This window comes from Pipistrellus kuhlii, unplaced genomic scaffold, assembly GCF_014108245.1.
Source record: "Pipistrellus kuhlii isolate mPipKuh1 unplaced genomic scaffold, mPipKuh1.p scaffold_m20_p_9, whole genome shotgun sequence".
NCBI classification, from domain to species: domain Eukaryota; kingdom Metazoa; phylum Chordata; class Mammalia; order Chiroptera; family Vespertilionidae; genus Pipistrellus; species Pipistrellus kuhlii.
In genome coordinates, this window is record NW_023425595.1 from 56702768 (window position 1) to 56718992 (window position 16225).

At 37.0% G+C, this 16225-nt stretch overlaps 1 protein-coding gene across 5 annotated transcripts; it reads right to left on the reverse strand.

Annotated features, from left to right (window-relative positions):
- Window positions 1–494: 494 nt before the first annotated feature.
- Window positions 495–15509, reverse strand: LOC118712750 (caspase-12-like). Of its 5 annotated transcripts, none has more exons than XM_045577717.1 (12): window positions 15348–15509; window positions 13515–13763; window positions 11659–11718; window positions 11463–11492; window positions 11138–11215; window positions 8011–8105; window positions 7450–7623; window positions 6411–6645; window positions 5823–5969; window positions 2125–2234; window positions 1629–1746; window positions 495–660 (listed from the first exon to the last, which is right to left on the reverse strand). In XM_045577717.1, the coding sequence occupies exons 1-11, from the start codon at window positions 15352–15354 to the stop codon at window positions 1648–1650; spliced, it is 1284 nt and encodes a 427-aa protein (XP_045433673.1). In that variant the 5' UTR covers window positions 15355–15509; the 3' UTR covers window positions 495–660; window positions 1629–1647. The 5 variants fall into 5 exon arrangements, with proteins under 5 accessions (XP_045433673.1, XP_045433672.1, XP_045433671.1 ...); XM_045577716.1 differs by having other exon boundaries at window positions 495–662; window positions 1649–1746; window positions 11415–11492; XM_045577715.1 differs by having other exon boundaries at window positions 11415–11492.
- Window positions 15510–16225: the final 716 nt, after the last annotated feature.

The following is a 16225-nucleotide window of genomic DNA, read 5'->3' on the forward strand; positions in this document are numbered from 1 at the left end:
ATATAATAAAATGCCTGATGGAATATTAAAAAATCAAAAATAGTATTTAGGGTATTTTTATTGCTATTAGCGAGGGTTATCACAAAATAATAAAAGAAAAAACAGAATTAATTTTATGAAATCAAGAAACTTTATAAAAATTAGTAGTTTATTACACAGATAAAAGAAGGTTAAGAAGGATTATTCATTTTTTTTAAAGATATTTTCTTACTTTTTTAGAGAGAGGAGGAAAGGGGAGAGAGAGAAACATCAATGTGAGAGTGAGGCATTGATTGGCTGCCCCAACAGAGGATGGAGCTACAACAGGCATAGGTGCCCCTACCAGGAATCCAATTGGCAATCCCTCAGTGCCTGAATGATGCCCATCTGAGCCACACAGGCCGTGGCAAGAAGTTTTATTTCTTCATTAAAAATATTTTTATGTTTCTCTGAACTTAAAATTTGTTTTACAGTGAACATGAATTACTTTTATGATAAAAATGAGAAAACAAGCATACTTTTAAAGGAATTTTATTGAGAATTAATTCAATAACTGTTAGTGATTTTAGTCTGGCATTTGTAAAGGGTAGGCAATTGGATGTGTGATACAAAAATATTCTTCATAAAGAATTGACCTTTTAAAGTAGTAGAATCATAGAGATCATAATGTCTCCATTTGTCCTGGAAAAAAGTAGAAAGAGAATGTTGCTATTAGTAACTAGAAGGAAGATATAAATAGAACTAATTTCTACTATGAGATATATCTTCATTAAAGGGCTATGTATCCATCATGCTCGAACAAGGCGATCTTTACGAGGGCCTCCCTGCCTCAGTGCAGATTCATCAGCAGTCAGTGGACACTGTGGTACTAGCAAGCCTCTTCCCAGAGAAGGGATATGACTCGGCAAAATAGGCGTTTTGGGAAGGAAGCCCAAACACCAGCTGTATATAACATGCCCAATTGTTTTGTTTAGTGCATGTGTCAGAATTAAATATTTCCTATTTACTGAGTGGATTTTTGAAAGAAGTAAGGACTGAATAATTTCCTATCTGGACTGAATTATTTCTTATGCAATGCATTTCTTATGCAAGTAAACCAGGGTTCCTCCAAGAGCCATTAACAAAGGGCAGATGAGGTCAGCCTTTATTGTTACAGAGTTCCCGAACAATCGAACAATGCATGAGAGTTTGTAGAGACTTACTTTATTCATTGCATGATGGGATTAGAGAAAATGAATTCAAATTCTAAGCAAGGATACAAGCAGAACTTCCCTTTTTATGTGCACTTAGTGGTTATCTCGATGCTGGCCTTGAAAACAATACAGTTCTATCCAATTAAAAAATGCACCTGGCATGGCATTGAGATTATGGGCATATCTAGTCTCTGGCCTACAAGGTCATACAGCTAAGTTTATCTTCATCCTTATTCAAACAGGCTAAAGCAGACTAGAAAGCACCATTTTATCTAAGAAAAACAGCAGTAAATTCCAAACAGCAGGGTGTTTTGTTTTGTTTTTTACAAAATAGGGGTTTTCCTTCTCATTGTGATGACTGGGAAGCAGCATTCTATCCTGTTCACCATTCAATCTAGACTTTATGTCAAGACTCTGAGCAGGAAGCACCCAAATCCACTTCTTGGTTACATTTACCTGAGATACTTCATGTGTTTTAGTTCCCAGGGAAGAGGTAGAAATACCGTGTCAAGGATACTCTTTCAATCGTTGGCATCTGAGCCAGTTCATTTGGTGTCTCAAATGAACGTTGAACCTAAAGTAGCAAGGAAAGCCTTTAGAGATTTTCGAAAAAGGAAACTTGAGTTTCTCACTTAGGAATCAGAAATTTATAGTATGTGTTAAGGTTATTTTTACATGGTATAAACAGAAGAAATTTTAGCATCCTTGGATTTAGTGCATACACAATGGGATTAATACCTTCAAAAACATTCCCTGAATGAGCAAGGCTATTAGAATTGGAGAAACTCACACTGGCTCTATATATTACTTCAAAAAAGTTCCCATGAAAGTAAACTTGGAGTATAGGAAAGAGCATCAAAGGGACTTCAGGCTTCAGGATTCCTGAAGACATTTTGCAAATAGTTCTACAAAGTTTTCTAGGACATGGAATAAAAGGAAAAGAAGACCCTACCTTTCGAAAAATCTCCTCCAAATGATGACACCAAGAATATTCTTTGATGTGGTAGATAACTTGGGAAATGAATAAAGAGCCATTCTTTTCCCTTCTCCAAGAGCTATTATCTGCAAATAAAAAGTATAAAAATATTGAGCGATGCAGACTTTAAGTATGAAAGACTCCTAAAGCCATAGCTTTTAGACTAAGTTTGATTTTAATGCTTTGGAGGAGAGAGGGAGGCCAAATCTGGATAAAGCTAGGTCCACAGGTTTTTAAAGCAGTTCAAAGAAAACCAACATGGACCCTCAACCATAAGTCCCCTTGACTTTATTAGTAGCAGGGCCAAAGTTATGGACCTTAGGAGTGCAAGTAGTGGAAAAGAACATAAATCCTTTCAGCATCTACTACACTGTACAAAAAAGAATACAACCCTTGATGTTCTTTGACTCTGGTTCTTCTCTTCATCCATACTATTTCCTAGTATAATTTTTTTTACAGTTAAAGTTTCATTGTATGAATATCTTTTGAATTACTACTCTTTTCAACTGAAATGTGATCAATTATCTTCTATCATAAAAAAAGCAAATAATCTAATTGTCAGTTTATCTGCAGCTACCTTCCTATTTATCCTTTCTTTGTATAATTAAGTTTCTCAAATATATCTCTATTCACCATCTTCATTTTCTCCTAGTCTCCTCACTGCTGTCTAGCTTCTTCCTCCCACACTATATTTACCAAATGACTTTCTGCAAGCTCACCTTTATAATCCAAGACATTAATTTAAGGGTAACCCATTGGGCCTCTTCTTCATCTGAGCTCTTAATCACATCAGAAATTATTGGTAACTCCACCAGATTCTTTCTTAGTAACTCTGACAATGCATACTCCTAGTTTTCTTTTTTATTCTCTGACCATACCTTCTGAGTCGATTTATAAAATAAATATATTCTTATTGATTTCAGAGAGGAAGAGAGAGAGATAGAAACACCAATAATGAGAGATATTGATCATTTGGCTGCCCCTTGTATGCTCCACTCTAGGGATCGAGCCTGCAACCCAGGTATGTACCCTGAATAGGAATCAAATGGCCACCTCCCAGTTCCCAGGTTGATGCTCAACCACTGAGCCAGGCTGGTTTGGCCTGAGTCTAATTTGATGACTAATAATTCTAGCTCTGATTTTGAACTCTAGAGTTCTTCAGGTCTCAGATGTAGGATTTCATCTCATTCTGTTCTCTATTTCTAGATAATTTTATCTATTTTTAGAATATTAAATATCAACCTTTAATGAGCATCTCCTAAAATTCTAACTCTCCTCTGAAAAATACAGCTATGTAACTTTTTACTCTTCATTTCATCTTGAAGTATACAGAGGCATTTCAAACTTTCTTTCAGAATTCCCATTTTAATGAATGTACCAAAGTCATCTACTTGCAAACTTGAGTCACCTCTATCACCCCTTCTTTACCTGCTATATACACTAAACCACCAACTCATATTTATTTTTATCTACTAATTATTTCTTGGATCCAACACCTTACCTCATTCCAAGACTATCATTAACACCTGTGGCTTATAATACTGCAATAACATATCAACCTGTCCCCCATATATCAACTCTTATTAGACTGTAATCCATTCCCCACAGTATCCCCAAGGTGATCATTTAAAAATATTATCATTTCCTTGCTTAAATTTCACCAAAATTTCCTATTACTATCAGTATAAAGTAATATTAATAAAGTATCTATAATAATAAAAGACTAATATGCAAATGGTCATCACACCCTCATGCCATAACAACCAATCAGCAGGAGGTGCTGGAGCACCTCTCAGGCCCTCCCTCAGCCCCAGAGCAGTGGCTCTCGTGGCACTGATGGGAGATAGGGTGCGGATGAAAGGCAGGGCACCTCATACAATTTCATGTGCTGGACCTCTAGTATTAGTATAAAAGACCAAAATTTTTCCTAACATACAAGACCTCAAATTGCATGGCTCCTGTGTACCTCTCCAACCTCTTCTTGGAAACTCTCCCCTGGACCCACGCTCCAGCTTCACTGGCCCTGTTTTACAAGTTCCTTTCTCTCTCAGGTCCTCTGTGTACCTTGCTTTATCTGTCTGGTATTTTCCTCTCTTACCTTTGATGTGGTTAATCCCTTCATCTTTCACCTGTGAGCAAAAGTTTTTCTTTAAAGCATTTATCACAGTTGACAATCATTTCTAATTTATGTTATGTGATGTGTATATTCCTGTCCCCTCTCCAACCTGACCATATACTCTGTAAGCTCCAGTAGTCATGTCTGTTTTATCATATTTATCATATGCCTGCTCCCAGCCCATTTTTTATACACATGATTATGTGTATAAAAAGTGAATGCAAGAATTTTACATATTATACTTTATTTTCTCAACTAAATTAAACAATGTCTTAGAGAATGTATCAGGCCATACATGACTTTTAACTAAATTTAAAAATAAGAAGTATAGGTTTCTTCTTTAAAATATATATTCTCCAATATCTATAATAATAAAAGCATAATATGCAAATAGACCAAACTGCTGAACAGCAGACAACCAAGCTATGACACCCACTGGCGCCAGGCCAGCCAAGGCAGATGTGCTGTGATTGGTTGAGGGCCTGGCCATCACCCCATGATCACTCTGCAGAGGGAGGCCCAGACCACTGACTGGTGGCCTGCAGCAGGTGGGCAGGGCCTACCTCTGTGTGAGCGAGCTATTATGGGGCTCCCAGACTGAGCTGAGGGAACTACTTTAACCCCCATTGCATGAATTTCATGCACTGGGCTTCTAGTATAAAATAAAGTGAAGCAGAACTATTCCAGATGTGCAGTTGGCCTGCCTGAGCTTTTTCCTATTTCTCCAGGCTAGACTCAGAGGATCCTCTAGTTCCTTGCTACTTCTCACTTATGATCATGGTTCAATAGCATTGGTACTACCATGGAGATTTTCTGAAAGGCAAATCTACTAAATCAGAAATTTACATTTTAATGAGATTACCAAGTAATTTCTTTGCACATTAAAGTTCTCAATTACTAAAGCACTTAAAACTATGAATTATGTAATCTAGGTTCTAAAAATGGCCCTTGTTATCTAAATGTTGTTAAACAATGTTGCAGATGACTATTATATCAGGTATGTCTTTTGTTTCTGCCTTCTACTCTTCTACTATAACTCCCTACCAAAGAAAGATAGTTCAGTCATTGGCTGAATTATCCTAAAGGCAGGCACTTGAATTTTAACAGATTTCCCAAAACTACATTCAAATAGTAGGCCAAGAGATTCAAGATTATGTAGTGCAATTATTATAGTTTTACTGTTTCTCTTATTTAATTGCTAGTACATGATCAGGTTGAACAAACCATGAGAAGATGATACATTTCTGTGCCATGGGTATATTAAAAAAACAAAACAAAACAAAACAAAAAAATAAAAATAAACTCTTAACTTTATTTATAGTTAGACTATTCTAAGTCTGGATCTTCATTGACCTTCTGTGTAGTTTGAAAGTTTCCTCCGAAATCAAGACTTGTAACTAGAAAGTGATGCAAATTTTAATATTTTAAATATATCTTCCACCCAAAATATCTCATTATATAGGAAATGTTCTTAAAATAGTGATAAAATATTATCATGGCCTAGCTTGTAATCTAGGAACTAATAGGCTGAGATATTGTTCTCTCTGAAGTCACTTACGTGGAGTTGATGATTTGAATGCAATGAAGTCTTTTTCCACGTGGGTCTTTATAACAGCATCACTCCAGACATAACACTGAAAAGTACGACTATATCTACATGCAGTGGCTTCTCCCATGGCTGGCACCCAAACACTCCCATCACCATCTGAGAGAGACATCTGTGTCATATGAAAGATGTTATATTCAAACACACACACACACACACACACACACACACACACACACACACATTTACCATTATACCTTTACTTCAATACATTTTGGTATAGCATTTATACCAAATATATATAATATATAAAAATAAAATTATTTTACTGCTAGAAAGACTATCTCACTGACTCTCAACCATACAAAGCCCACTTAACTTTATAGTAAATTTGTTAAGTTTACAAATAATTGGGGCATTCCTAATTAGGCTACTTAAAATTTCTTTAGGAATAATACAAATTAACACAATTCTGGACTGGACCTAAGAGTAGTAATGAAATGTTTTTTCTCGCTCATCTATGGGAAAAAGAAGGCTAGAAATCAGAAGAACAGAAAAAAATGTAAAGCCATTCCCTGGTTTCCCCCAACTCAGACTTACTTCCTCTGCAAGCCTGCATGATGATGATCTTGGGTTTGTCTCTTAGACTTTGGCAGTTACGGTTGTTGAAAATTTGGAAGACTGTATCATCATGAAGTATATCTGGTTCTCCTTCTTTGTGTTTTGTCCCACAGATTCCTTCCAGGACACCATGTGACATAAATACCAAGATTGTACTGTCTGAGGATCGGTGCTCTTCTCGGTCAGCAAACTCAAGTAGCGCTGCTTCCATTTCCTGAAAGAGACTCCAGAATCACTATGAAGGAATTCTCCATATATACTTTGTAACTGAATAGTATATGGAGTTAACAAAAAGGTGTAGGCAATAAGGGATCAGGTGATTTGGACTTTAGGACGATGCTGGGAGATGGAATAGAATGAGGGGCAAGTGACATGACTAGTCTCTAGTAGGAACGCTTTGTTTTCATCGGTATATGTTGAACTTTCTGTAAGTTTTAATTTTTTTTTTAAAAAGGAGTTTTCTATTGACAAAAATTATAAACACTTAACAAATTCATTCATTATGGAACAACAAAAAGTTAGGTTTACATGATTTGTCTAAAGTCACCCAGGATATTTTAAGCAGAACCAGAATCATAACTTTGTGTGTGCGTGTTTGTGTATGTAAACTTGTGGGTTTTTTCTTTCTTTCTTTCTTTTTTTTTTTTTTTTACTACATATGTGCTTTTTACATTTAGACACATGATACTGAAAGTATAAAAGTCTCATGAGCTTATTCTATAGTTATCAGGCAATTTTTGAGCCCAGGTCTTTTGTTTCACCAATACTATCAAGTAATAGATTTTGTTTCAGATTGAGACCTTTAAAGAGATCCAGAATTTTTAGTGAGATACTACTACTAAAAGGGACTCTAAACCTTTGCTATGAGATTGCACTGGAGGAGGCAGAACTCCGAAAGATCCTATTCTTGAGCAAATATAATCCTATAACATATGCATATTTTATTCGTATAGCTGCTAAGAAAAAGTTCAAGAGTTTAGGATGGTAGGAAGCTTGTCCCACTTTCTTAAGTTCTTACCGGGGCTGTGAGATTCATTTTTACAACCACTGAGTATCCAAGGCTTTCTAGCAGGTCTTGCATCCCCAAAAGGTCATCTTCAGAACCATATCGATTACAAAGATAATCAAATTCTTTGTTGTGGATGATGAGGGCCAAGCGTGTTCTGCCCTCTTTCTTCATCACTGGATAAATCTGCAATTAACAAACACAGAACTAGTTGTTCCAGAAGCCTCCTCATTTTTGCCTCCAAAGTGCATAGAAAACAGATCTTTCCCATTATAGAATGGATGGCTAAGGAGCTTAGGAGTGGAACTACTCTATATCCTTATGAGGAAAGAGGACCAAAAACTAAACACATGCAGTAGGAATTTGACATTGGTTAGGTGGTGGGTAGGGGTTTAGAGTGTGTTCCAGGATGGGATGGAAGAGACAGGAAATCTAACATAAGGATTACTTAATTAGATAGCTTGATTAGATAACATCCTATGATTTTTTACAAGAACTAAAATTCCCAGTGTTATCTCCAGTATCTTATTTAAATGGGCAAATTATGTTTCTCCCTATTCCAAAGCAAAATACCTCATCTGCCTTTGTTGTAATCAGTCTCTTGAAATGTTCAGGAGGACAAAGCTTCAACTCATGAATGGGTTGGGAAGCCTGGTTTTCCTGAGGAACTAAAAGAAAAAAGCACAACAAAAACAAACCCTCATTAAGCAATAACATCCACTGCTTTGCAGTCATGCAGCCTGTTGAGTGGGCTCTCGTTCTTAGGGACTGCTTACTGCTATCTCACCCAACAGCTTAATATAATAAAAATGATTTCTATTTAAAATTACTAAAACAAAAACTTGAGTGGTGCCCTTCTTTTCTTTCTGCCTCTTAGTGACCCCCCACTATATATTTCTGTTTTTGTTAGGGCTCATAGCATTGACTAATCTTTAAAAACCAACTCATTAAATTTGTATAAACACAGTATCTAAGATTTAGAAGGAAGTTTTCTGTCCATTTGGCCTAGTCAAGTTACCATTCAGATATTTGAATGCCACGTACAATACCCCTACTTATTACTACCATTCTCTGAAATATCTCTACTAACAGGTAACTTAACACACTCTATAAATCAGTTTTTAATAGTTATGAATATCAGAAAGTGAGAACCTTCTAAGTATTGTTATGTATTTCTCACATTGTGATCACAAAAAAAGTCAAATTCCTTTCCCTGTGAAAGCCCATGAATTCTTCTATGACTTCAATTTATCTCCACATTATTTTATATAATTGCCCCATATAAAAAACTATTGTATTTTACCTTGTGTTTATTGTACTGTAAGCTTAATTAGGACAAGGAAAGTATGTTGAATCTTTGTACTTTCAGTATCTAGCAAGATAATGTGGCACACAATAATGATATTTGGCACAGTTTATAACTGCTTATTAATGAATACAGTAGTTATCTTCACCTTGAAAATAGCTACCAAGTATTTCCTGGTTCTTTGTTTCTCCTTAGTACAACAAACCTCTGTTCCTTTTAATATTTTTTGCATAAAAATTATTTCATTTTGTAACCAACAAATCCATCAGTTCACCTACATATATCTACTCACCTACTCTATTTTTCCTTCTATTACAAATAAAGACAAGTTCTTCCTCCAATAAGAATGATACCTCTACTTATGCTCTGATTTCCATCACCTCTCACCCACAGGACTTGACTCAGGCATTTTTTTTAGCTGTGCTTTCTCCACCATTAGTTTCTCTCAATCTTCCCATTGTGTTATTCCCATTGGCATAGTAGCATGCCTTCATATCAAGTTATCTGTTAAAACACCTGCCTTTGACCTCACTTCCTCTCCAGCTATTAATTGTCCCATTTCTCTTCACTTCTCAACACAACTCCTTTTAAGGCTTTGTTTATGTTCACTATTTTTATTTTTTCCCCAATTAATTTTTTTCCTCCTGGATGCAATATAAACTACCATCCTTACCATGTAAAGTACTTGTTATCAAGGTTACCAAAGACCACCTTTTTCCTTTCTCATCATTTAACATCTTATTTTTGGAAGATGTTTTCTAGGCTTCTGGGATGCTGCATTTTTCTAGCATCCTCTCTAAATCTGTCCCCACTGGTGACTCTTCCTCTTTTGCCATTAGTCCAAAAGTTGGCTTGTTCTAAGTTGGAGCTTCTGTTGTTCTTTCAGCATTTCTCCCCAGATGGCCTTTTTCAGTCCCATCACTGGAATTCTATCTTCATGCAGATGAATCCCAAAGTGTTTTCCCATCCCTGATTCTTTTGCAAAATCCTATTTACTCAACATCTGCCTTAAATATAGCACATTTCAAACTAAACATGTACTAAGGGCTCCTGATATTTGTCCACTCTTGCAAATGTGTTTCTCCTGAGTTTACTCTGAACCACAAGTTTCGCTGTCTCAGTAAGTGGTATCTACTTGTCAAGCCAAAAAAACCTAACACTACCCTTGATTCATTTCTTTTATCAGCCCACATCAAATTTATCTATATTTCTGTTGATTTTGCTTCCAGAACAGATCCCAAATTTAATTCCGTCATAATCTCTATTTCTAAACTAAAAGCTATTACATATGCAAATATGTTTCAAGTAGTCTTGCTGATTCTATGTTTGTCTATCCCTTTTCTTAAAAACTCCTTAAATGGTTTCTATTGCAAACAAAATCCAATTCTTTCCACTCTCTAAAATGCCCCAAAATGGCATTGCAGCAATAGTCTTACTCCTTAGCTACTTCTCTTACCACATTCTAGCTAATTTCTTCAGCCAGGTTGGCCTTTTCTATGACAAGACCATTCAAGGCTCAAAATACTATATTGTTTTTTCTTTCCATGGAATACTTTTGCTTTAGAGTTTGGCAAAACTATTGCTCAGGTATATACTGAAATACCAGCTCAAAAGAATTATCATAACTATCCACCCTGGCTCATGTACCTGCCACCCACCCCAACATCTTTTTCTATGGGCTAATCCTCTTTTCTTGTGTATGTTCCCTGAAATTATGCTATTTCATTTCTGCATGTTTATTATATACCTTCCTTCACTACATTGTAATTTCCATGTAAGCAGGATCTTTATATTGCTTATCGCTATAAACACATTCATTAGAATATCGTATAGTATGTTTTCAATTATTAGTCCGCATTGGTGGTATAGTGGTGAGCATAGCTGCCTTCCAATTATCATATGTAATATAAGAATAGATATAACAATGAGTACAGATTACAAAGTTTTTATTCCTTTGTTTGTTCAGAACTTCTGAAGATCTGATACTCAGAAGACAACATTATCACTACTGCCTTTCTAAACACTATCATTTTTTAATGTGGCTCCATATTTCATCAGGTTCTTTGTTGACCACATAATATGTGTGACTCATACTGTTTTGTCTTTTTAATGTACTTTTCTTAAGCACATCCTTATTTTGTTTTGTACAGTTGCTAGTTTCTTATATCTTAGATGTTTTATGAATCCCTTTAAATATGTTATTAATCCTGTTTAAAAATTTAAACCTCAAAAAAGCTGAGAAATAGATACTAGAGAATATGTTTAGTTGATGGCAGATGGAATTAATGCATAGATTGGGGGGGAGGGGGTAACTCCATTTTTGTTTCCACTGTGTCACAAGACCTTTTTATGTGCCCTAACTCAAAGAGCGCCCTTATATGTCCACGAGGTTACCTGTCAGAGGTAGAACTGATGCCTGGGACAAACCAGCATGCCCCTCAGTTTCACCATCTTCATTTTCACTTCCAGATTCTTAGAATTAAAGAGCAGAGAAGCATGTGTTAATTTTAACTTTTGAGGGGCTTTATTGGGGGCAAAAGGGAAAAAAACCTGATTTCCCAAATCTAAATTCACTGGTCTTTTCACTATAACATAGGGCCGCTGTATAGCTGCCTTACGTCAAGTAATATATGAGGATTCCCATGAGCCACTGGGTTTTGATGGCAGTTACCTATTGGAGGGAGAATCAATGGGTGGACTGATTCAGCTTTTTCCTTACCTTCACTTTCTTCACTTTCACTTCCAGATTCTGAGGTGGAATGAACAAAATGTTAAGCATCAGTGCTCTGCTCTGAAGGTTATTATTCCCAAAGACAAACATTGACTGAGAACACGGGTTTCCTTGGTCTTTACCAGAATATATTCTGACAACACTAGAGGTTTTCACCTATGATGTGAGATTTGGAGGCAGCTACCTGAAGAGGAAGAAGATTCACTGTTCTCAGATTTATTATCCTCATTTTCACGTTGATATGCTAAAATAAAATAAATATGCATTAGCAGAAGTATGTTTCTAGAACCTACATACTTCAGATTCTTCTCCTAGCACTAAGGAAATTACTATGTTCCCCATATGGTATATAAATCATGGAGATTTGGCTCATTCTTTAAATTCCAAATTTGTTTTAGAGGACTGCAACTTCTATAAAGTGAAGAAAGAGGCTGAGTTTCCACAAAATAAGGAATAGGTCATTATCTCCCTGTTTGTTTAATACAAGGAATCATTAAATTATTTAATCAAGGCTTTTCTGAAAAAGCATTTTTCATTTGGAAGAGGAAAAATACATCTCTACAAAAATTCAGCTTTCAACAGCAACAACAAAATTATCCCCCAGGGATGTTGCAAGGATTTGGAATATACCCATGCATAAGTTTTATTCTCCAGTAGGAATCAGCAAACTGCTCTGTGAGCCCTACTCAGCCCAACACCTGTTTATAAATGAAATTTTATTGGAACACATCCACACTCATTTTGTACTTATTATATATTGCTGATTTCATGCCACAACAGCAGATTTGAGTTGTGTTCTGGCAGAAACCTCATGGTTCTGAAAGCTTAAAATACTATCTGTCCTTTCAAAGGAAAGGTGTGGCCAACTCATGCTCTAGAGTCTAGAGAGAAAGACACATGGATGTGTCAAATTGTTTATGTCCTTTTTAAATAAGAATATATACAGGTTCTTGGAGATATGTCTTTTGGGATAGGCCACTGCTTTGCAGAAGACAGTGTTTTTTTGTGCCTTGTGTTTTTTTGTTGTTTTTTTTTCATTTGGATATTCTATATCTAGGAATGACTAATGATTACAGTGTATGGTGAGAGTAGCACAGATTATCTAAAAGTTCTCATTAAATTTAATATAACCCTAGCTAGCACCATTGACTGATTCATTTAGCAAATATTTACTTAGCACCTATGAGGCGCCATTTCTGTGAGTTCAGATATATTCTTAAACAAAGCAGACATATATGCCTTATGGAGTTTACATTTCAGCAGGGAGAGATATGCTATCATAAATAAATACATGTTATGCAATGATGAAGGTCACAATTGCTAAAGAAAATGTGTATCAGTGTAAAGTGACTGGGGATGTTGGAATAGGGATAGGAGTAGATAAGGGCATTTTGAAATTCTATCAAATAAAGAGGGGATATGTTAATTGACCCTCATGCCATCTCAAAGGATGGCTATGCTCACAGCCACTAAGGAGGGAATATGCTAATTGACTGCCACACCCTCAAAGATGGAGGTACCCACAGCCACAAGATGGAGGCGCCCAATCCCCTCAGCCCTGCTGAGCATGGCCACTCCCCGTGCCTGTCTCCAAAGTCCCTCAAGTCCCCTCAGTGCCCCCAGCCACCCAGAGCCAACCCAGGGTGCAGGCAAACCTCAGATGGCAGTTGCCCAGCCTCCCAGGGCCGCCCAAGGCTCAGGTAACCAGGGCTGGCTGAGGCTTGTACTGACAGCAGTGGCAACAGCAGAGGTGTGAAAGGGTATCGCCTTCCCCTGATCACTGGGTTGCCTCCTGCCTCTGAGGGATTCCATACTGTGAGAGGGGGCAGGTCGGGCTGAGGGACAGTCACCCCCCCACCCCCCCTAGTGAATAGATTTTCATGAACCAGGCCTCTGGTATTAAAAAAGAAAGTAGGGCAAAGAAGGTACCAGAGATGTGAACAATTCATGCTCCACATGTGAATAGAAGTAAGAAAACAGAAAGGATATAATGATAGGAGATAAGAACAAGTTACTGGCTTTTTGGTCTAAGATACTCACTCAAACTCAGTAGTTTCTCAGGGTTGAGGAAACGGTTCATAAGTATTTCGCCTGTTTTTTGAGTTTTCTTAGTGATATCCTCAATTAGACTTTCAGTCTTGTTCACAATGATGTCCACTCCTTCTCCCAATCTTTGTAACTCATCCTTATCTATAACCTTTTTATCAATCAGATCATCAAAGAAGCCATCAATCATGTTCTTGGCAATTGACTTCACCTGATTGATTGGATCTTCTTTCTGTCTCTTGTCTGTGAAAACAATAGAATTTTAGATATAGACAAGACTTTCCATAGGTTCCAGGCAGTGGTTCTCTAATTTAAATATATCAAAGCATCTGAAAATCCTGATAAGCAAGAGCTGCCTGCACCCCATTCACAAAAATTCTAATTTGATAGGCTCTGGTCCTGGGTGGCTTAGTTGGTTAGAGCCTCATCCTCATAAGCCAAGGCTGCAGGTTTTATCCCTAGTCAGGGCACATACAAGGTCAGGTCATATACAAGTATCAACAAATGGCCCTTGCTGGTTTGGCTCAGTGAATAGAGCAGCCACCTGCGGACTGAAGGGTCCCAGGTTCCATTCCAGTCAAGAGTACATGCCCAAGTTGCAGGCTCAATCCCCAATGGGGCATAAGAAGGCAGCCAATCAACGATTCTCTCTCATCATTTGCGTTTGTATCTCTCTCCCTGAAATCAATAAACATATATTTAAAAAACAAGCCGAAACCGGTTTGGCTCAGTATAGAGTGTCGGTCTGCGGACTGAAAGGTCCCAGGTTTGATTCCGGTCAAGAGCATGTACCTTGGTTGGGGGCACATCTCCAGGAGGGGGTGTGCAGGAGGCAGCTGATCAGATTCTCTCTCATTGATGTTTCTAGCTCTCTATCCCTCTCCCCTCCTCTCTGTAAAAAAATCAAGAAAATATATTAAAAAATAAAATAAAAAATAAAAACAACAATCAATGAATACATAAATAAGTGGAACAACAAATTAATGTTTCTCTCTCTTCCTACCTCTCTGTCTAAAAATTCTGATTTGATAGATCAGGGTGGGTCTATCAAATTTTCATTCATTTTATTTCATTTCTGTGAATTTTCATTTCTAACAGTTCCCAAGGTGATTTCACAGACCACACATATAATTGCTCATATCTTACTTAAGCCTGTGCCTTTTTATAGATAAAGAAACTGATGTTCAGAGACTTGAAGCAACTTCACTACAGAGGCCCATGATAGCTGACATGGGTCGATTTTTGTATCATCTATCTTTTTTACTTCCTATCACATTTATCAATACTTAAGAATACATGATGTTCAATTGATATAGCAGTAAAACATAAGCATATTATACTTGTAGTAGAATGCATTTTGTTTCCAAGAGCAGGGCTGAAAGCAGCTTTGTTTGTAGAGATTGAGAGCACTAGCCACAGCTGGTTTGCTTGCTGAAAGCGAAACATGGAGGAAATGCAAGTTCCTGGGTCCCACATCAGGGCCTCTCACTCAAACAAGAGAACACTCTTAAAATGGCAAGAATTCAAAGGTGGAAGGAGCCCAAACAAAACCTAAAATCACAGGAAAGGTTTAAGAACACAGATCCACATATTTTTGCATTTTCCTATTTTCCCTCCAAGAAGCTGTAACATATTAACTAAAGTACTTTGTGCTCTAGCATAGTCACTTCTGTGACCCACGCTCCCATCACCCACCATCTAGGAGTAAAATAGTTTTGTCTGATGAGTGCCCCTTTCATGGCTCTGCTCCTCTCCCCCAGCCTTCATCCTGAGCTGTAACTCCCCTAAAAAACAGCCATAAACCACGGAAAAGCTGGAGTTACTCACCAGCCATTGCTGCTCAGTTCTTCCTGGTCAGGAAAACTCTTAAAGTGAAAGCAACTTTCTTTCGTCTCTCATTGGACACGTGCATGTTTACTGGTATTGCTGAAATGGAAACTTCTGCTTCTCAAATTCTCTTGTTCTTTGCCAGCATAGAATAGGCTGCAGGTTTTATCCCTAGTCAGGGATAAAGCTGTGATCCATAGCTTCTTTCCTTTGGAAAACAGAGCAACATCTATCTTTTCAGTTTGATATAACAAAGTCAGTGGAAGTACACACACAGACACACACACACACACACACACACACACACAATACTTCTGCTCTATTTTCTATTCTATTTTTAGCATCATTAATAAATCAGATTGACCCTTGTCTTTGTGCTACAACTTAACCACTAATTGGAGGGAGGACCAACTTGACTGATGCTTGTTCATCCTGGGAAGTGAAGTATTCATGTGGAAGGCTCAAGGAGCAAGAAACTGAGAACTGCACACCTTGACAGCAGTATCACTTTAACGACCCAAATAAGTTACCCCTTTTCCTCTCTCTTTTATTTTAAAGAAAACAAAAAATCACTTTATTTTATATATTAGAAAAGATAAGTTCCATTTTAGTGAAATGTGGATTATTTTTTCAATTTAAGTACAGCAATAGTAATAAGTAAAGGGAACCTTAGAACTGTTATGCTGTATTCAGATTCAATGGTATCTGCTGAACAAGAATAATGGAGACTTCAAGCATCTGCAAGAAAATCCCAGTACTCAGTTTGAAAATAAATGGTTAGATTTAAAAAACTCAGTTAAGATTTATTAAACAATCCTATATAATAAAAGCCTAGATGGCACCATGCATGACAAGATGGCTGTCACTACATTGTTACA

What these genes read in the sequence shown, in the direction of transcription:
- LOC118712750 (XM_045577716.1), bottom strand. An exon ending in TGAATCTTCTTCCTCTTCAG is followed by an intron (nt 11,493 to 11,658) that starts GTAGCTGCCTCC and finishes ATTCCACCTCAG; the next exon opens with AATCTGGAAGTGAAAGTGAA. An exon ending in ATTGATTCTCCCTCCAATAG is followed by an intron (nt 11,216 to 11,414) that starts GTAACTGCCATC and finishes TTTAATTCTAAG; the next exon opens with AATCTGGAAGTGAAAATGAA.